The sequence below is a fragment of the Lissotriton vulgaris genome, chromosome 3_1 (assembly GCF_964263255.1).
Source record: "Lissotriton vulgaris chromosome 3_1, aLisVul1.2, whole genome shotgun sequence".
NCBI classification, from domain to species: Eukaryota; Metazoa; Chordata; class Amphibia; order Caudata; family Salamandridae; genus Lissotriton; species Lissotriton vulgaris.
The window spans coordinates 1,140,598,641-1,140,621,415 of record NC_141689.1 but is presented as its reverse complement, the minus strand read 5'-3'; the positions used below and the strand labels follow the sequence as shown (position 1 = coordinate 1,140,621,415).

General features: G+C 46.7%; 1 protein-coding gene across 1 annotated transcript in view; it reads left to right on the top strand.

Moving 5' to 3' along the window:
• The window catches only part of FAM13A (family with sequence similarity 13 member A), a 1,072,469-nt gene that overhangs the window by 327,809 nt on the left and 721,885 nt on the right, over nucleotides 1-22,775 (top strand). Inside the window, exon 6 of the mRNA XM_086961617.1 lies at nucleotides 15,752-15,841. Within this exon, the coding sequence (XP_086817743.1) occupies nucleotides 15,752-15,841 (90 nt within the window). The remainder of the gene's footprint in view (nucleotides 1-15,751; nucleotides 15,842-22,775) is intronic.

Below are 22,775 nucleotides of genomic sequence, written 5' to 3'. Positions count from 1 at the left end.
TTTGTGTCTGTGAGGAGTGTGGAGTGTGTCTCTGGAATTTGTAAACCTGGTTACTCACAGTAACCAAGTCATATGGTTCGGCACGGAGTCCATCGCTCTTCAATCTTTACGGTCAGCCTTTGGCTGTGTAATCCCTACGCCCAGGGGAGTGGTTAAAAACCTTGGGATCCTGATGGATTCTTCTCTTACATTTCAAGCCCACACAAGGCAAGTTGCTGTCACCTGTTTTGGCCTTTTGCGGGGCATCCAGTCCGTTCTGAAGTTCTTTGATCCACCAATACGACAACTGATCGCTTAGGCGACTATTTTACCCCGCGTGGATTATGCTAGCTGCCTTCTTTTGGTGGCGAATAAGGCGGAAATACTCAGGATGCAGCATGTGCAAAATGCTGCTGCCAGAGCCCTAGTGGGTCTTCCGCTATTTTGCTTTGCCACCAGTACTATCCATAGGTTGCATTGGCTCCCTGTGGAAAAGCGGATTAATTTAAGACCCTGTGTCTTTCTTTCAAGATACTGAAATCTGCTAGTCCTGATCTTTTGAGCAATTTGCACACCTTCTATGCCCCCTCCCGCCGGCTTCGTTCGGCAGGGCAACATCTGTCGGTTGTGCCTAGAGTTAGGCTCTCCCGTGCTGGCGGATGCTCCTTCCGCCACCTTGCCCCTAGGTTGTGGAACTCCTTGCCTGAGCAAATTCGTGGCATAGACTGCTTGCTTGCTTTTAGGAAAGCTATTAAAACTTTTCTCTTTCCTCTAGTGTAGCTTTTACCACAGGACAAACTGCCACTTTTTAGACTGTTATGTGTGTCTGTGCCCTCACACGGCCAGCGCCGGGACGCCCCTCTGCTGGGGCAGCTGTGCGCTTTATAAAACCCATTAACATAACATAACATATCGAAATGTCCTACCGAGTCTTTCTCAGTTATACGTTGTGCTTATTAATTGAGGAGGTGTGATCTGAGAGAGTGATTGGACCGCTGTTATTTTATGTGTGGTACAAAAGGGGGTGGTGATGGACCGAGCATCTGAATCAATCAAACACTCTCACCCAGTCCAAAGATCTGGGTTTAATCCATCACCGTTCTTTAGCCCACTCTGCCACCCCAGTTCAGTCATGGCTATATGCAAATCAGTCTGACCATGTGCCTTATGGGGACAGTCCAGCCCGAACTGCCAAACCATGTCTTCCCTGGACCGGAAACAAGCTTCCGAGGACCGGTTTCTGGCATTCCAGCCGTCTTCAGCCCGGCTTGCTTGAATCCAGTGGCAAAGTGAGCAAGGGACTCACGTCTGAGCATACCCTGCCACACTTATGGCGGCCAAAAGCGGTACAAAAAGGGGGTGGTGATGGACTGAGCATCTGAATCAATCAAACACTCACACCCAGTCCAAAGATCTGGGTTTAATCCATCACCGTTCTATAGCCCCCTCTGCCACCCCAGTTCAGACATGGCTATATGCAAATCAGTCTGACCCTGTGCCTCATTGGAACAGTCCAGCCCGAACTGCCAAACCATGTCTTCCCTGGACTGGAAACAAGCTTCCGAGGACCGGTTTCTGGCATTCCAGCCGTCTTCAGCCCGGCTTGCTTGAATCCAGTGGCAAAGTGAGCAAGGGACTCACGTCTGAGCATACCCTGCCACACTTATGGCGGCCAAAAGCGGTACAAAAGGGGGTGGTGATGGACTGAGCATCAGAATCAATCAAACACTCACACCCAGTCCAAAGATCTGGGTTTAATCCATCACCGTTCTTTAGCCCACTCTGCCACCCCAGTTCAGACATGGCTATATGCTAATAAGTCTGACCCTGTGCCTCATGGGAACAGTCCAGCCCGAACTGCCAAACCATGTCTTCCCTGGACCGGAAACAAGCTTCCGAGGACCGGTTTCTGGCATTACAGCCGTCTTCAGCCTGGCTTGCTTGAATCCAGTGGCAAAGTGAGCAAGGGACTCACGTCTGAGCATACCCTGCCACACTTATGGCGGCCAAAAGCGGTACAAAAGGGGGAGGTGATGGACGGAGCATCTGAATCAATCAAACACTCACACCCAGTCAAAAGATCTGGGTTTAATTCTACTTGAGCGGCAGCTTTCTCAATGTGAACGTTAGGGACCTGCTGCGTCTGCCTCTGTTGAGAAAACTCACTGGAAAGTGTTCTAGCTTTCGATATTCTCTCTTGACCGCTTAATGTTTGGCGAGTCACCTGTGAGAAAAAACTCTACCAGATGGCGGTTGGCGAAGTATTTTCAGAACTATGTGCAGTGGCCAAGACTCCGCGACCTCCGCTGGCGGAGCGAAGATAGTCGCCCATCCCTAATTGTAATGTTCAGGCGACCAGGGAGCTCAATAGCTTGGTACGCTGGAAAGCGGGTGTTAGCGCACATTTTTTTATTTATTTTTTTAGCTGCTGTTTCCTACTTGGAGGGTGCTTTGCTTTAATTGGAGCCCTTGGCACCACGGTACACCTCTGATCATTGAATTGAAATATGATTTAATTGCTGATTTTTCAGCTTGGGGCTGGTAAAGGACAACGTTGAGAGGTTTCAGAGGTGAACTACAATATAAATTGTGAGTGAAGAGCTTAGGTTCTGTATACTCACTGCTGTAATAGTATTTCAAAAAGCCTTTGAAAATAATTACCAACAGAATTTAAGACCAGCTCACTGTCAATGGAGAAAATATATCCCTGATGTGGTTCTTCTTTAGTCCCATCTTTATTATCCTTTGGCGGACCTCTCTAACGCATTTTTCTTTTTCTTTCCCTTAGGTCACCCATCATTCGGGACTACATTAGAGAGGTTGGCATCTGTCCATATTAGGCTGTGTTTATAGGCCTGTCAGGTAGTAGGTTATTAATGTGAGATTGAGATACACCTATTAACTTAATAAATGCTATCTAGTTAGCAGAAACAGCAAGGGATTCCGCAAAGATATGCAAGTTAATTTTAAGTAGTACCAACATTTCTAAAGTAAAGAACACAACAAAAATTCATTTAGAAAAATAGAGAAAAATTACAACCAGTTAACCTTTGGAGACCAGTTCCAGTTACGTGTGCAAGCAGGATTCAGGAGTCCTTCAGTGTGTCTTCCAGCAGGCACCAGAAGCCTTCTTTTCCTGCAGGGTCTTCTTCTTTGTGTTGAGAATTCACAATCCAGGAATATTCTGAGGAGGTGGTGGTGGCTGAGTTGCCATGTTTATCATGTGCACTAGACTTTGCATGGATAAATTCTGCCACCCAATTGTAACTAATTATTTTCTCACAGTCATCCCACCTTCTTTTGCAGCACTTCCTCTTTGCCTTACTATAAAATTACAGAGGTCCCTCTATTGCAATATTGCAGAACCCTTCTGCCACCAGCAGGTCTGCCTTCAGCTCTTTGACCACTTACTCTATTTACTTGAGCTCTCTTTCCACCTGACAGGGTCCAAACTGTTTCCCCCCCCAACTGTGGCTCAAGCCTGGCTGTTTGGCAGGGTCCTAGGAATGTAAAGGAGAAGCCATCTGTGGCATCTTTGAGTCAAAAGAGATATTGCTTACCCTGCCCTTTGTTCCGCAGTTTTTCTGTCCACTCCTAAATATATAATCCATTCTAATTAGGCTCAGAGGCAGGCTATTGTTCTCTGAGCCAGACTTATCTGTCTCAGCCAAGGATGTATGTTCCAGCTCTGGTAGGGCTAAGTGGGTGAAATGTTTTAAGGCCAGTTTTGGCTCAGCAGTACAAAGTTAATATTTATAAAGTTCTCCAGTATTACATCTTTCATAGATTCACATGCTTGTATCTTCCCCGTCGTCATGGTAGGAGTCTTACGGTAACAGATTGACCAAAGCAGTATCATAGAGAAGAAAACTGCATAGAAAAGCCCATAGTGACTGTAGTATTTGGTAACCAGACCTCCTCATTGTTTGGTCCAAAAGTCAGCCAATCAGCATTGCTGCCCTGCCCTCACACTCCCCAGCAGAATCTTCCTGCCTCAGATTTCCAACCGCCTTCGTGTGAGAAAGGAGTCTCTCTGAGCTCTGCTCAGTTTGCTGTTCCTGTGTGAACTATTGACCTTTTTCAACTATCTTATCATCTGGATTAAGGTATTGTGTGTACCTACTTTCTTTCATAATGGCTGAAAGCTCTAAAAAGAGGTTTTTCAGGCCTTGCAGATCCTGTGGGAAGGCTAGGCTTTTCTCTGAAGATCCTCACAAGGACTGCTTATATTGTCTTTATCCTAAGCATGTGGCCAAGGATTGTAAATATTGTAGAACCTTCTCTGCTAAAACTCTGAGGGACAGAGAGGCTCGTTTGCTGTTGTGGCTTCAAAAGAAGAAGGCCGCATCAGATTCAGATTCCGGGGAGGAATCTACTAACTTAACACCTAAAAAGAGAAAGGCCTTACATTCTGAGGAAAAGGTGGAGCCTAAGAAGGTTAAATCAAAGGGGAAGGAGGTGTCATCTCTCCCTCTTACTCCCCTCAAGAAGCCTTCAGATCAGAAAGGGGCAGTGTCTGCTCCGTCGACCAGCTCCCTGGTTTCTGCTGCAAAATCTGTGGTAAAGTCTTCAGCCCCGTCGACGACCTCACCGACAACGTCTGTTTCGACGACGGCAGAGTTTGATCATCCCGTCGACGAAGAAACTGTTGATGACGATGTCGTCGATGACGAAAGGATCAGTGATGAAGTCGTTGACGACTCCGTCGTCGGAGACCCTGTCGACGACGGTCCCGTCAACGATGGCTTTGGTGACGACGGCTCCGTCGACGATGGCTATGTCGACGACGACTCCGTCGACGAAGAGTGTAATTTCAATGGCAAAGGCATTTAAATCACCACAGTCGAAGACTTTGATCTCCATTCGCTCATTTCAGTCGTCGAGGGGTTCGGCGACCATAAGCAAATCTGCAGAATTCACGTCGTGGATGCAGATTTCGCCTCTACCCGCATCTTCTTTGCTGGACCAGGATTCTGAAGGGGAGGAGTCGTCAGGAGCGGCCTATAGCCTTTCACAACTTAGAATAAAGAGCCAGGACACAGATGAAGAGGAGGTGTTTTCCCTCAAGGAGAGAGCTAAGTCGAAATCTACAAGATATGAATCTTTCCAGGAGACTTGTAACTATAATGAGGATGATGAGCAACAAAAAGAATCGCGAGAGGAGTCGCGAGAAGAGTCAGTGTCCATACCTGTTTCTCTGGTCTCTGACCTGAGGTTCATGATTAACGACTATTACCGTTGTTTTCCAGAGGCAAATGCGCCTCCGTCATCTACGCCGGCGGCTACAACGCAACCTCCGAAGACCCAATCTACTCCTCATGAGCAGTTTGTGAGATCACCACCAGTGATAACGATCAGGGACGATCTGACCGATACTGATGATGATGAGCAACCTGAGGAAGGTGAACTTATACAAGATTCTAGGGGGCAGGAATGGAAAGAGTACATTTTGCCGTCGGCCCCTTCACCTACTCCGCCGCCAACCACTTCTCCTCCTCAGGATATTGGAGGATTCCATGACATTATGGAAAAAGCAGCTAAGAGATTTGATTTGGAAATGGAGGTTAAAGAAACGGAATGTTTCTTATATGATTTCAAAGATGACGCCAGAAAATCTGCCCGCTCAATCCCGATTATTCCTCACATTTGGGAAGAGGGCCTGAAAATTTTAAAGACACCGGCTTTCATCGCGGTTTCGGTTCCTAGAATCGAAAATAAATATAGAGCACCACAGTCTGCTGCGGCCTGTCTGATAGGACACCCGAGACCGGAGTCGGTGGTGACGCAGGCGGCGCAGAGGAATTCAAAGAATCCGGTTGCTACTTCAATGGTGCCGCCAGACAAAGAAGGACGGAGGATGGATGGAGCCGGGAAGAGGTTTGCGGTCATGGCAGCCTCTACGATTAAAACAGCGAATGCTATGGCCCTAATTAGCCGTTTTAACAGGCAAATGTGGTCGAATTTGGCACCCATTCTGACTGCATTACCGGAGGATAAGAAAGAAGAGTCAGCTGCTATCCTCCGCGATGGGGCAAAGTCGGCATCGGAATCCATTGACATTGCCATGGATGTTTCCTCTTTGGCCTTCAGGTAGATGGCAGGAGCAGTTTCACTTCGGAGACGAGGTTGGCTAAAGGCAACATCCTTTCGTCCGGAGGTGCAGGCGAAGATTGTTGACATGCCGTTCGATGGCGAAAATCTTTTTGGAAAGCCTGTAGACGAGGCGCTTCAAGGTATCAAGTCAGACACAGATACGGCTAGAGCGCTGGGATCCCTTCAGCAAGGACGGTTCCAGTCCTTTCGTAAAAGAGGTGCAAGGGGTCAATCTAATCAGAGGTCTTCATATTCATCCAACAGATATCAGCCCTAAAACCAACAAGCATATAGGCAATACAATACAGACAATCAGTATAGGCCCTCCAACTCCTCTTTCCAGCAGCAGTCTAGGGGCAAATCTTCCAATAGAGGAAAGAATCAACCATCTAACAGGCGACAATGATCTCAGGCCAGCGCTCCCCACACAGCAGATCCCGGAAAACGACCACTATCTGTCTCACTACTTCGACAATTGGATGTCCATAACATCGGACAAATGGGTTTTGGATGTAATAAGCAGAGGCCATACCCTAGAGTTTGTGGAAATGCCACCAGATCATCCCCCGGTGCTCAGACACCACCAACATCGTCAGGAGCTGCAAAAGGAAGTTCAATCACTCTTGCAGAAGGGGGCTATAGAAGAAGTACTGCAACAGCACAGAGGGAAAGGCTTCTATTCGCATTTCTTCCTCATCAAGAAGAAACAAACTATGAAGTGGAGACAGGTATTGGATTGGAGGGATCTGAATCAATACAGAAAGAAAATTCCCTTCTGAATGCTTTCGTTGCAAGAGATCCTCCTAATGTTAAAAAAGAAAGACTTCATGGCTTCGTTGGATCTCATGGATGCGTACTTCCATATTCCAATTCATCGGCAGCACAGAAAGTATTTAAGATTCGCTGTGGAGAGTCGCCATTTCCAATTCAAGGTGTTGCCATTTGGCCTCAAATCGGCCCGAGGGTGTTTACCAAATGCATGGCCCCGGTGGCGGCCCACTTAAGGTTAAGAGGTCATTGCATTTACCCATATCTGGACGATTGGCTGGTGACTGGTCCATCATTCACAGAAGCCAGAAGGTCCCTTCAGTGCTGCATCCGCCTGTTCCATCGGTTAGGCCTAAGAACCAACTTGGAAAAGTATTCACTGATTCCAGCTCAGGGCATTCAATTCCTAGGGGCATGGATATGCACCAAAGCAATGAAAGCATACCCGTCCGAAGAACGGATGAAAAAGATAATGGGCCTAGCAACTACCCTTCCGACAAAAAGGTACACTTCTGTGCGGATGTACAAATCCTTGTTGGGGATGATGTCCTTGTGCATCCCACTTGTTCCAAACTGCCGTCTTCAAATGAGACCCTTGCAGGAGCATCTGGATGAGCAGTGAGTTCAGTCCAAAGGAACCTTCGAAGATCGGATTACCATCACTCACTGTATGAAGGTGGCCATGTCATGGTGGAGGGTTCAGAAGAACTTGAATCAGGGCCTGAATTCTGTACCTCAGAATCACAAATACGTGATGACGATGGACGCTTCGTTGCATGGATGGGGCGCGCACCTTCAGGAGCTGGAGATCCAGGGCCACTGGTCAGAGTGGGAAGCACAGCTTCACATAAATATGTTGGAGCTCAAAGCGGTGTTTCTGGGTCTTCAAGCTTTCCTGCCCAGAATCCGGAGCTCGTCGGAGCTCATTCAAACGGACAGCACCACAACTATGTTTTATCTTCTAAAGCAAGGAGGAACGAGATCCAAGCAACTTTCTGCGCTGGCGCAAAGAATTTGGAAATGGCTGATCAAACACGACATTTCTATTCAGGTGCAGCATATACAGGGCATCCTCAACACACGGGCAGATGTCCTAAGTCGCACGGCGAGTGTGTCGCACGAGTGGGAACTGCCCAACACTCAGCTTCACAAGTGTTTCAAAGATGGGGCAAGCAAACATTCGACTTGTTCGCAACCCGGGACAATTCGAAATGCGATCAGTTTGCGTCCAGGTACCCTGAGCAGGATTCCAAGGGAAATGCATTTCACATAGACTGGACGGGAATGTTCGCTTACGCGTTCCCACCAATTCCCTTAATACCGCGAGTGCTTCGCAAAATGAGGTCGGAACCGTGTCATGTCATTCTGATAGCACCAGCTTGGCCGAGACAGGCATGGTTTTCAGATCTGCTGCAGATGTCAAAAGGCAACAAAGTGCAATTCCCGACATTCCAGAGCCTCATTTTGATGAGCAACGGCCAGATTCTGCATCCAGACCTAGCATCACTAAAATTATCCGCATGGAACCTCATGAGCGGGAATTCCAAGCCATGAGCATTCCACAAGACTGCAGACAAATTCTATCGCAATCTAGAGCTATGTCAACCAACAAGACATACACAGCAAAATGGACACGTTTCTGTCACTGGTGTGCCAGTCAAAGTCTGCATCCGTTGATGGTACCCCCTGAAGGTATTCTGCCTTACCTTTTGTCCTTATCAAAAGCAGGTCTATCACATGCCTCGTTGAAAGTGCATTTGGTGGCAATATCAAGATTCAGGAGAGCGCCAGACGAGCCGTCTCTCTGGTCTCACAGACTGATAAAGGAGTTTGTTAAAGGGCTCTTTAGAGTTTTTCCACCCATTCAGCGCCCGCCAGTACCCTGGCACCTCAATACAGTTTTGGCGCAACTTATGAGGCCACCATTCGAGCCTATACACAAGACAGATTTACAATTCCTCTCATGGAAGACAGCCCTGCTGCTAGCCCTTACATCGGCGAGGAGGGTTAGCCAAATTCAAGCCTTTTCAGTGGAAGAGCCTTTTCTTCAATTTCGCCAGGACAGGGTTATATTACGTCACAAATCCTACATTTATACCCAAAGTCCCTACTTCTTTTCACCTTAACGAATCAATTATTTTGCCTACTTTCTTCAGCAATCCCTCATCTGAAGCTGAAAGAGCGTTGCATTCTTTGGACATAGCTAGATGTTTGAAATTCTACATTGAACGAACAAGAACATTCCGCAAATCCAAATAGTTTGCATTTGAAGGACAGAGGAAAGGGCTCCCTCTGTCAAGACTGAGTATCGCCAGATGGATATCATCGGCTATCATGAAATGTCATGAAAAGCTAGAAAGCCGCTTCATTCCAGAGTGAATGCTCATTCCCCAAGGAAGATGGCGACATCGATGGCCTTGTTCGCAGAAGTGTCTCTGCCCGACATATGCAGAGCGGCGACGTGGAAGAGTGTGCATTCATGGGGCAGTCAAGAGGGATTTTCTCTGAGGCATCGTAGCGAACCAGCACGAAGACGCCTACGTTCCTGAGGCTCATGAGGCATTGAAAAGTAACGTATAACAGTCAGCTAAATAGCGACAAATAAAAGAAAAATTGTAGGTACATTGCATAACCTGCACCATATCTCCCTTTTGTAAATAACACATTTTTAAAGTAGAGAAACGTTAGTAAGGTGGGGATTTGTGTACCCCCGTCCTGAAGGAGTTCCACACTCCGAAACATGTTGACATACACACACAGGAGGTGATGCACATTGTCCTGCATTTCACACCTCCATTTAATCACCCCTTTTAATAGCGCCAGCCCGGGGGCCCATTAAAATTTCTTTTGTGTTTACCCCACGAGCCAGGCACTTTTTAAACATCACTCGTTGATAACCGCACCACTCGCTCACATAAAACAAAAACATAAACCCTTACACACACCACACATAGTCAATAAACAAGTGCTCCCACGTTGTCGAAGGTCGTAGCACGCCGCATCCCGTAGAGGGGTGCGAAGACCCCAATGATGAAGCATGACACCAAGGGTCCTTTTGGTGTGTGAGGGGTATTTTACCAACACTGGGTGCTCCCAACCATTGTTGAGAAACCCATCCATCGTAAGAGTGGATTCATTTTGTTTATGTAAACTTGTTAGGGAGTACGAATCCACAAAAAACTCTCTCTCCCCTCCTTGTTAAACTTTGAGGTTCACTGCTGTGTCTCTGCAGCATTTAAACTGCAGCCCTGACATTGTAAAGCATTTATTTTTGGTCATATACGTGGGTACTATGAATACACACAGTATCCCACTTCTGATATTTAACATCCACACCAAGGGTGCACATCCTGCACCATCTACAATAGTCTGAAAGAAGAGATCAGTAGACCAAAAGGGTGAATCCAATTTTACCAATAGCTGTTTGGGGCCAGAGTACACGCAATGGATGCACATTATCAGTGTCACAGAGTCCTAATACCAGCACAAATTAGATCCAGTAAAAAGTGCAAAATTTGGAGTGACATGTAGAAAAAGTGAGTTTGGTTCAATGCCCATAGACCCTTTTAGACCACAAAATTCTGCCTTGTTATGTGTGTAATATGCTTAACTCAGGCACTACATGAGTAAATGAAACAAGAAGGGGTATGCAGTTCCTCGCTGGATCACCATGGGGTAAGTAGAGAGAGGTACAATGTGAAAACCACTTGTAAGACAATGTAGGGGAATGCCACCTTTCGGAACCTTTTGGGTGCCCGCGGAGTATTGCAGCGCCGACCCGACGAGGATCATTCCCAATGATGAAGCATGACCCCTAGCTGGCTGGGTGTGTGATGGCCCTTGTTCTGAAAAGAGGCATTCCCCTCCTATCTAATTACTTCTAGGACTACATTGTCTTACAAGTCATTTTCACATTGTACCTTTATCTACTTACCTCCATGGTGACCCAGCGAGAAACTGCATATCCCTTCTTGTTTCATTACTTGGGCACATATGCTAGACCTGACCAAAAGCCCTATTGCGATTCCCTCCTTTTTGATTAATACTACACATGAGTTAAATCTGAGACTCCATGGAATCCATATTGACCAAAAAAGATGAGAGTATCCTGTTTTTTCTCCATCATGGGAGGAATACGCTTTAAACTTTAGGGTTACTTACAAACACTAGGAATGGCAAGTTGGTCTTTAGGAATAAAATGTAGGCACGTGAGGCTCAAAATAGGTTATTTCATCGATAGAATCCTGGCATCTGGCATTCCATCTGGAGAACAACAACGACCGCAACACCAGCACCCTGCTCGACAACCTCGCCAACCTGGGACTCAAGCAACTGGTGTCCACCCCCACCCACCTCGCCGGACACACACTCGACGCAGTCTTCTCTTCCAGCACAGACATCGACTTCAGCCACGCCACAGAGCTTCAATGGACGGACCACAGCTGCGTCCACTTCACCTTCAAGAGAACGACGACCCACCAACACCAGCAACAGGCCGCCCGCAGAAGCTGGAACAAGATCACAGCAGACCAGCTCGCCACCTCCCTGAGCCAGCACCCTCCTGCCAGCTCAGCGAACCCCAGCCAGGCCGCCGACAACCTCACGAAGTGGATCAGCAACTGCGCGGACGAACTCGCCCCACTGAGGACCCCGCCTAGCAGACCCGGCAGCAAGAAGGCCCCATGGTTCACCGACGAACTCAAGAGCTCCAAGAAGAACTGCCGAGCCCTCGAGAAAGTCTGGAGAAGGGAACCGACACCGGACAACAGGACCTCCTTCAAACTTGCCACCCGGAAACACCACCAGCTGATCCGCGCCGCCAAGAAAACAGCATTCAAGGACCGGTTGGACAACAACGCACACAACTGCAAGGAACTCTTCAACATCGTGAAAGAGCTTTCCAACCCCAGCGCAGGAAACAACGACATCACCCCATCGCAAGACCTCTGCAACTCCCTCGCTTCATACTTCCACAACAAGATCGCGGACATACACAACAGCTTCAACAACCAACCAACGCACACCATGACCGAACAACCACCCCCCACCACCACCCTCCACGCCTGGACCCCGATCAGCACCGAAGACACCATCCGCACGATGAACTCCATCCACTCCGGATCACCGACCGACCCCTGCCCGCACCACGTCTTCAACAAGGCCGACGCTGTCATCGCACCCCACCTGCGAGACATCATCAACACATCCTTCGACACCGCCATCTTCCCTGAGAGCTGGAAACACGCCGAACTCAGCGCTCTACTCAAGAAACCAACAGCGGACCCCGCCGACCTCAAGAATTACCGCCCCATCTCGCTCCTCCCGTTTCCAGCCAAAGTCATCGAGAAGACCGTCAACAAGCAGATGGCCGCCTTCCTCGAGACGAACGGATCCCTCGACCCCTCACAGTCCGGCTTCCGAGCCAACCACAGCACCGAGACCGCCCTCATCGCCGCCACCGATGACATCCGAGCCCTGATGGACAATGGAGAAACAGCGGCCCTCATCCTCCTAGACCTCTCCGCGGCATTCGACACGGTCTGCCACCGCACCCTAGTACGGCGCCTCAGCAACACCGGAATCCAGGACAAGGCGCTGGAATGGATCATCTCCTTCCTCGACGGAAGAACACAGAGAGTCCGCCTACCACCGTACAAGTCAGAGGCCTCCGAAGTCATCTGCGGCGTCCCCCAAGGATCATCTCTGAGCCCCACCCTCTTCAACGTCTACATGAGCCCCCTCGCGGCCATCGTACGCAAACACAACCTCAGCATAATCTCCTACGCCGACGATACCCAGCTGATCCTCTCCCTGACCAACGACCCCGCCGCCGCCAGAGCCAACCTGCACGAAGGGATGAAAGAGGTAGCCGAGTGGATGACGACCAGCCGCCTGAAACTGAACTCGGACAAGACGGAGGTCCTCATCCTGGGCTCCTCACCCTCCGCCTGGGACGACTCCTGGTGGCCTCCCGCCCTGGGCACCGCACCCAAACCGACAGACCATGCACGCAACCTGGGCTTCATCCTGGACTCCTCCCTCTCCATGACCAGGCAAGTCAACAACGTCTCCTCGGCGTGCTTCAACATCCTACGCATGCTACGGAAGATCTTCTGGTGGATCCCCACCGAGACCAGGAAGACCGTCACCCAGGCCCTCGTCACCAGCCGACTGGACTACGGCAACGCCCTCTACGCCGGTACCACCGCCAAGCTCCAGAAGAGACTCCAGCGGATCCAGAACGCCTCAGCCAGACTCATCCTCGACATCCCACGAACCAGCCACATCTCCGGACATCTGAGAGACCTTCACTGGCTCCCCGTCAACAAAAGAATCACCTTCCGCCTCCTCACCCACGCACACAAAGCCCTACACGACCAAGGCCCGAGCTACCTCAACAGCCGAGTCAACTTCTACGCTCCCAAACGCCACCTCCGATCAGCCAACCACGCCCTCGCCGCCGTCCCCCGCATCCGAAGAGCGACTACAGGAGGAAGGTCCTTCTCCTACCTGGCCGCCAAGACCTGGAACTCCCTCCCGACCGACCTGCGCCTGACCCAAGACCACCTCTCCTTCAGGAAGAAGCTGAAGACCTGGCTGTTCGAGCAGTAGCGGCACCCCCCCCCTCCCCCCCCCCCCCCCCCCAGCGCCTTGAGACCCTACGGGTATGTAGCGCGCTTTATAAGTGTCAATGATTGATTGATTGATTGGCAGTGAGCAGCAACCGTACAATAAGATATGATCGATCCTCAAATGTGTAGTTTGTTCTCACAACGCCCACCTGTGGCAAAGGATATGATGCAGCAAAATGTTGTTCTTTGAGCACTTGTGTGATGCCGGGTAGGGTAATTTGCCTCACCTTCCCAAGTGGGGAAAAAACCTGGGACTAAAGCATGCTGACCATTATTAAGTCTGAGATGGTATTGCATTTGTAAAGAAGCTCCTTAGAATATCTAGATAACATCTAAAGAAAGCTGTTTTACTGTTTTAGTACAGATTTGAAATGTGAACCATAATTAGACAGACCCAAGATCTTGAGAACATATTACAAATGTCTCATTATTTGATGCAGGAGTACAGATACATTCTAGATATCAAATCAGCAATTAGATCTGTAAAATGAGAAGTTCTAGACTAGATACTTACTCTGGAATCTACAAGTCCTTCATTGAAAAGTGAGATTTCTATTCTCAATTGATCGCAAGTATACTTATTTCTGTATCATATTTTCATAGTTCACATGCAACATCTCATTTCTGTGGTCTAGGGTTGCCTTGTTTGAACCATGCTTCTTCACTAAAACTACATTCTTTAATGTCCCTTTATTGAATAAGTGGGAGACTGCGCATAAAGGCTTATATTGTTAGACAGCCTATTCAGACTCCAGTATTCAAGAAAACCAGGGAAGATCTGGTATATTTTGCTATATTATGCATGATAGAGTTTTCAGTACTCCCTCTCTGTATTTATTGCAAAATGATTTACCTGCCTTTGCCCCTTATTTATCTTTACCACCTATATGTTTCAGAGAGCTGTCTAAAGCACTCTTGACATTTTCTGAGCAGTTATTTTTTATTGAATACAAATAGTTTTCCATTTTGCTCTTTTGAAAGATGAGTTGCTCCAAGCAAGAAGTGTGCCAATTTGTAATCAGTGCACCTCATAAAGATGACACAGCCGTTGAGTTACACATTTCCAGTAAGGAGTAGGTTATAATTTGCCTGTCTACTTTAAAGTATGCCTCTTTGTTAGGACAAATGAGAACCCACTTGGTTTAAGTAATGGTCGATAGGGATTTCCCCATGAGTCTGGGTAATGATTCTTTGCTTCATTTTGTACAGAGGTTGTTTTTAGGTATGTTCAAATCTGAGCAGGGGTTGCCTGTGTTCTCTTCTGGAGTGGGCGTCTCCTGGCAGTTGGGTGTTTATTGTCCCCCAGAATTGCATGATCAGCACTGATTTAAATTGCCTTAGGACGGCTTCTGCATAGTTTGGCACGGTGGGCTAAAAACAATGAGTCGGAATACTTTCCAGAATAATTTCCAGTGGTAAGAGTATTTGCGAGCTTTCCTCCCATTAGCTTTTGAGTGTTTAACTCTATACTTCCGGCATATTTTACCTGCAGTTGAAGACTACAGTCACAACCTCTGATATCAGATTCTGGGAAATTGTTATACTCCAAAAGCGATTAATAATACAAGTAACCATTATTAGGACTCAGAAATCCAGTCATAATAAAGATCCCAATTTCATTTGATTTTTAAAAAGTACAAGTACCTGCAGATAACATATGTTGATCAACGGGGGCATAAAGCACTAAGAAAATTATTTGAGCTTTTTTAAGTGAATAGCTGCAGTTTTGGGTTTAGTGATTTGCTGCATTTTGTTTTGATGGTTGTTTTTTCTTAATTATGTTTCTTTAGTCTTTTACATCCACTCTACAGTCTTTGTATGACTACTTCAGAACTCCTTCAAAACAATCTCGCTACCTAATATCTGCCATATTGTGGTTTTGTGGCGGGTTGAGTAGGCCGATGCCTCTCTGTCATTAAAACGAGGGAATGAGTGGATGTATTCCATCACCCACTCTGCTTTACTGTCTTTTTAGTGATACGTAATTAATTGACATAAATGCTCAACTTGTTTGCCATTACATTTGTCTCACACGTATGCCATATCTGCAACGTCTGTCAAGTCCTTCATCAATGTGTCTCAGAAAAGTGGACCTGTCTTGAGTGTTGGGCATTTGTCAGCTACCCTATCCTGTGCTTCTTGCTCATACTCAGTCATTTAAATGTAAACGTTTGGTTTCATGTTGCGTTCAGCTATTATAAAATATATTGTGTTAATTGTATGTGTTCTCTCGTTTTCATGTTAAATTAAGAACACTTTATTTTTCCTCCTTTTTTTAGGAAGCCGCACCAGATGTTCAGTGCGACCCCTTCATTTTTACTTGTGATGTAGAATCTGATACTTCAAAACCATCCCCAAGGAGAAGAAAGGTAAGCTCTCCTCCTCACTTGGAGCCCTTTTCCCTTGCCTGCCGGAACAGCTTCAAAACATGGTTTCACAACAGGTTTGTTGCACCATTTTAAGTTACAATTTTAAAAGTGCTTTGTCCTGCTTTCATTAATACTCATCAACCTTAAAACACTTCCCTGCTGTATTTGGGGACCCAAGAGCACTTTCCCCCCACAAATTATTCCCAAAATGGGTGTGCAGATGTAAAATGTGCACTGTAAACAAGCATTGGGAAAGCTAATAGGTCTCGCTTATGCAAGAGCTATTGGTTTTGGCAGTGTGTTTTAGCTATGTTGTACACCAGCCTGCTGCTGTTTAGCATGGCTAAAGGTTTGTGGCATACAGGAAAGTGGCGTATAGTGGTGTAGAGTGAGGTGGCATAGAGTACTGCAGAGTAGAGTGCAGTGGCACAGCGTAGGGTGCAGTGATGTAGGTGGAACGGAGTTGCGCTAAGTAAAGCAGAGTGGTGTAGAGTGCAGTGTCGTAGAGTGAGTCAGAGTAGAGTGAAGTGGCCTAGAAGGGTGCAGAGTAGATAAGAGTGGCGAAGAGTGTGTGCAGTGACGTAGAGTGGAGTGATACAGAGCAGAGAGCATCGATGTAGAGTGTATTGGCATAGCATACAGTAGGATAGGGTCCACTGGCATAGAGTGCATTGATGTAAAGTGATTTGGCGTAGAGTGCAGTGATATGGAGTGGAGAGGTGCACAGAAGAGTGCAGTGGCACAGAGAAGAGTGTTGTAGAGAGGCATAGAGTGGAGTGCCATACAGTGCAGTGGCGTAGAATGGAGTGGTAAAGAAAAGAGTGCAGTAGCGCACAGCGTAGTGGAGTGGCATAGAGTGCAGTGGCACACAGTGAAGTAGAGTAGAGTGGTGTAGAGTTCAGTGGTGCACAGTAGAGTTGAGTGCATAGAATGCAGTGTTGGACAGTAGAGTGGAGTGTTGTAGAGTGCAGTGGTGTAGAGTGCTGTAGGGTAGAGTGGCTTAGAGTGGCACCGAGTGTCATTTAATGGAGTTAGGGCAGAGTGGCATAGAGTGGAGTGGCGTAGAGTGCATTGGTGTAAAGTGAATTGGTGTAGAGTGCAGTAGCATAGAGTGGAGTGGTGCATAGTAGAGTGTAGTGGCGTAGAGTGCATTGGCACATAGCAGATTGGTGTATAGAGGTTTAGAGTGAAGTGGCGTAGAATAGAGTGTTGCAGAATAGAGTGCAGTGGCTCACAGTGGAGTGGCCTAGAGTGCAGTGGCACACAGTGGAGTGGAATGGTGTAGAGTTCAATGGTGCACAGTAGAGTTGAGTGGCGAAGAATGCAGTGCTGCACAGTAGAGTGGAGTGTTGTAGAGTGCAGTGGCTTAGAGTAGGGCTTAGAGTGCAGTAGGGTAGAGTGGTTTAGGGTGGCACCAAGTGTCATGTAATGGAGTGGTGTAGAGTGGAGGTCAGTAGAGTGGGGGTAGAGTAGAGGGTACTGGCATAGAGTCATTGGTGTAGAGTGGAGTGGTGCAGAGTAGAGCATCGTAGAGTGTCTTAGAACCGTGTGTTATTGTGCACACTCAACCCAGTGTCTAACAAATTCTCAAACCTTCCACTATACTGCATATATTGAATTTAATGATCCTGGTCAGCATAAACAATACACTTCAAAAAATATTAGAAGACAATGGTAAATAGAACATTCAAAATAAATCATCAGCAATATTATTCCCAAACTCCGTCTTGCCATATCAAAGAATGCAGAATAGAGACACTGAAGTTTCCCAGCGCTAATAAACTGGTGTGAATGGCTTTAGGCTCTTGTGACACCCACTGGGACCCTTGAGTTGATAAATTTGTTGTTTTAACAAAAACAAAAAGACTTACGCTTGGTTAGAAAATTAACACATTTATAAAATTCTTCAGTGTGTTCCTGTGACAATGCCTCCTACCTATTGCCTCCATCACTTCCAAAAAGGTGACCGCTCTGCATCGCAATAAATTAAATTCTTCCGTCTGTTCCATTGGTGAACAAAGCAAGTAAGTGGTATGAGGACAATATAATATCACATGTAAGAATGTGCAGGCAGGGCTCAAGTCTCCCTGATTCTCCGTAAATACTGCCAGATACAAATGCAAAAGCGTGCCCAGAAATCAAATCTTCACTGGAAGTGGAACAGACATGACATTGGCATCTATGAAAACCAGCTCAGGTCAGGAGGTCTTTTCCGGCCAAGCCTACTAGACTGCGCTGTCTGTTGCCAGGCATATTGAGGTTTACCAAGAATATAGAAGGGCTTGGGGTCCTGTCCATTAATTACCATCGGCTAGTTTTCCTTGTCACTCATTTGGGTGCTTCTTTTTAGTGTCCCAGCTTGTCAATCTTGTGTTTGTCCCTCAATGGAGCATTGCCTTTTTTACAGTCTCTTTGATTTTCTGTCATTGATGCTTCCACTGCCTGGTTTGAAGCATGACTTTTTGTTTGTGAAGCACTCCGTTAGAGTGCATGCACTTTTGAACCGTCTCCTTTGTGTACGTCTCTCCTCCTGCACTCCGCTTTGCTTTCTGTTGCCTAACTGCTTCTTCTTGCCTTCCTCCCTCTTACACTCACCTGTGTGTTTCTCCCTATTGCTTTCCTCACCCACGGCCTCAGTGTTGCTTTCCTTACCTACGTTTTGCTTTTGCTCCCGTCCGTCTGTTGCTTTTGCGTCCTCTCCTTTGTTGCTTCGGCGTTCTGCCCCTTGTTTCTTCATCGTTCCCCCAGCCACCACCTTGTGGCTTTGCCATTCCCTCCACCGATCAACGTGTTACACCCCTTGCCCTCCTGCATTAAAAAACTAGCACTGGCGTTGCCAATAGGTCTCGCAGTAGGAAAGTTGGAGCTATTACAATTGCAAATAACAATGCCTTTTATTTTTTTTTTCATTTTAAAAACATAAAGGGCTTTGTCATTTACAAAACCAATAGCTCCAACTTTCCTACTGCGAACAGGTCTTGCCTTTAAGTTAAAGCCATTTGCTTTGCTAATGGTATTGTATTATAGCTATGTATTACTGAGTGTATGTATGTGATATGTTGTTATTTTATGTTGTCCGAATTGTATGTGTTACCTATGTGTTTTGATTTGCAGTGGCCTTTGGGACCTTATACGTGTTTAGCAATGCACTTTCCAGCATAAGTAACTAAATAAATACATACAAAAGATACGCAGGATCTGACCTTGTGTAATGTAATAGGTGCTTATGCAAAACACTCCAATGTGTTTAGCCACATTTGCTGTTGAGGACACTGCATAAATAAGAAACATGGCAAAAGAAAGATGCTGCAATAGAGGAACACATCCAAAGGGCAGCTTAGCATAAAGCCCCACTACTTCCAGACCACAAAATTAACAACAGACTGCGAAAGGGCGTAGACAGTGATAGACATATCGGGGGAAAAAATAGTCAAGGCTGGATGCTTGTTTAATGGGCATTGATAAGTGAAATCCTGCAGCCACAGGTGTTTTTATTTTACTGCCCTTTTAGCCATTGTAAGATTACCTAAACACGGGATGCAGAAACATCCTATCTTTAAAAGTTGAACTGTTGCATACAGCCATGCATTATAGATGTACAATCGAGAGTGATGCTTGTTGCAACCTACACTTGGCTCTGGAGTCACTACAATTTAGATTACTATAAATTCAGAGGCTCAACATAAAGGCAGTTACTTATAAAGTGGCAGTCAACAATCTCCCTTAAACCTGTTCAACAATCTTAATAACACTGAAGAGCCGATGATGGTAGGGCTTAGTTCTTATGTAGGTTTTAAAATAACTTGGTCTCTGTGGCTACAAAATACCAAACAAGATCAACCAAGAGGGTGAGAGGGTCGAAATCAAGTGGGGCATAGGGCTTTAGAAAACATACAACCCACAGTGTTTACGAATGACCACATTTTGCAGTGAGGCCCCTCATTTTGTGTAACTCACTGCACTTCCACATTATTACAGCATTACAACAAAGCCATTAAGTGAGCTAGTAATAATTTGGTGCACAAACCTGTACAAAAATTACACTTTCAATTTATCAGAAGGCACCCTGCTCATGTACTTAACTCTGGAAAATGTAACAATTAAGGGACCTCAACCCAAGATGATCCTGAATGAAATTGATAGCCCAAGCGATTGGCAACTGTTTTAGTTGCCCCTGTGCCAGACGTACACCCTTCGGTTATAAGCAGAACAGCGTCCTGCGTGCTGGGCTCGCTCTGGAACACAGGAGGAATTGTGACTGAATGAGCAGCCTCTGACAATCTGCCTCAGTGTAAAAGGGGCTAAACTTGAAAACAAATGCAATTCAATGTTTCACTGATTGTGCTTAATTTAAGCTTTTGTAAAATAAAAGCCAGCATGAACCAGTCATCACATCGGCCGTGGGCGATATACGCTACTAAAGAGGCAGTGCCGCTCAGTGGAGGCACTGGTGGTAACAACCCGCTGGGGCATCTCTCCTCCGCCTCACTCGCCTGTTAAAGGCATGGGCTGAAGATGGAGCTCTGTGTGTTTAAGAGATCAAGTGAGTGCCGGTAGAGGGAGGCTGAAAGAGAGAGAGAGGGAGAGAAAAGAGCAGGAGAGAGAGAGAGGGAAGAGCTAAAATGAAAGAGAAGAGCGAGAATGAAAGCGAGAAAAGCGAGAATGAAAGAGAAAAGCGAGAATGAAAGAGAAGAGCGAGAATGAAAGAGAAGAGCGACAATGAAAGAGAAGAGCGAGAATGAAAGAGAAGAGCAAGAATAAAAAAGAGCGAGAATAAAAGTGAGAAGAGTGAGAATGAAAGAGAGGAGAGCAAGAGAGAGAACAGCAAGAGAGAGAGAACAGCAAGCGAGAGAGAGACAAAACGGCAAGACTGGAAGAGAGACTGAAAGAAGCGAGAAAGAGAGGAGGGAGCAAGACTTAAGGAGACGGATATTAAACAGAACCACGAGAGAGAGAGAGCAGGAAAGAGACACGAGAGCGAAGCGGACTGCGCTTGTGCAACTAAGTAGCAAGAGAGAGAGAACAGCAAGCGAGAGAGAGGCAAAACGGCAAGACTGGAAGAGAGACTGAAAGATGCGAGAAAGAGAGGAGGGAGCAAGACTTAAGGAGACGGATATTAAACAGAACCACGAGAGAGAGAGAGCAGGAAAGAGACACGAGAGCGAAGCGGACTGCGCTTGTGCAACTAAGTCATTAAATAAATAAACAAGCACTGTCGAAGCGGACCACGCTTGTGCAACTAAGTAAATAAATAAACAAGGTGGCCCAAGCGGACCGCCCTCGTGCGAGCTGGCTCAATATCCTGTGACTCAAATGTGTGCTTACACGAGATGAATGCGTCCTTCTGTAAACCGATGAAATATCTTCCACCTGCAACCATACTCAAGCAGACCGCCAGTACATGTACACACATGGGGCATGCAAAAGAAGACGAAAACAACAAGCATTGAATAAAAAAAATTAATAAAAACAAGCGTTGGCAAAGCAGGCAAGTCTTCCGTGCTGAAAGTGAAACCAGCCCTCGGCATTGCTGTGGTGGGGGAGGGGGGGCGGGGGAGAGGCAAGCAGGGAACAAGTTAAACGAGGTCTGGCAGGGAACAGATGGCCTGGCCGTGAAGCAGGTGGCGGGGCAGCGCTGGGGAAGCCTGTGGGAGGGTGATTGATGACTTTGATGTGGGGAGGGAGGAGAGCCTTTTGCGAGCCTGCAGGAGAAATGCTGCCGATGCGCGTGCATGTTTAATCACGTGGTTCACGTGAACTGCATGAAAACCGCGGGGCTGAAAGCCCTTGGTTTGACGATGATTTTCGCCACTTGAATTCTCGCTCCGCTCGATGCGCTTGCGCACATCGATAGGTCGCGAGACCTAAAAAGCTTTTGCATGTTTTTTTTTATTATGTTACCTATCCAACTTGGATTGAAAACGAAAAAAATGTGCCCACGTCATTTTGTAGGCGCTTGCATGCGTGGTGCGCAAACCTACAAAATGACACCAATTGCTGCGTCAAAGGCTTTTTTTTTTAAACTGTTACCGCTGCACTGCATTGTGGATGCTGGCAAGAGACCTATTGGCTTTGCCAGTGCTTGTTTTCAAAGGATTCCCCTTGTACGTCGATATTTTCAAGTGCTTCATAGTACTGTACCATTCTTACTCGAACATCATTCTTACCTATAAACCTGTTTTTAGTTCAAGCATAAATACTGCACCAAAAAGTTGCGTATTCCTAGTGGGACGTCAGAGAGACAAAATTTCAATAGGATCAAGAGGTCATCAGCTTATAGCATGATCTAAATCCAGTATTAATCAATTTCAGAGGCTATGTAAACAAGAATTTGCAATGCAATAGGTCTCACAGTTTGAGCCATTGGCATTGTAAATGGCAATGCCTTTTATTTATGTGTTGGTTTTTTAAACGTAAATAAAAGGCATTGTCATTTACAATGCCCATAAGTTAAACTCTCGCAAATGTGAGACCTATTGCATTACAAATGTGTGAGACTTGGCCCTTTCCCCAGAAATTTTTCGCTTTTTATCCCCTGTTAATTTAGAATGCCCCTATGGAAACAACAGTGTGTAGGCCTTGGGTGGTGGAGAATGCCCTGTTTAGTTTAAAACTAGTGTTAAAATGCAGGTACCTTCTACACCTAACATGGCCGCCACAGACCACTGCTGCAGCAGCGTGGTTTAGAGGGCGCATTCTAGTAGCCAGGGGCAGGCTGGAACCCTCAGGCAATGTATCCATCTTAGCCTGCCAGCCTGTCCACAGGTAGAATGGTGGAACCTCCGGAAGCCTCTGGAACCTTCTGGAAGAGGTGAGGTGACACCAACTGACACCAACTGACACTATCAACTGTCAACTGGCACTATAAAAGGAAAGGGAGGGAACTTTCCTGAGGGGAAGAAGGAGAGAAGACCTGGGGAAGTACCTACGCAGG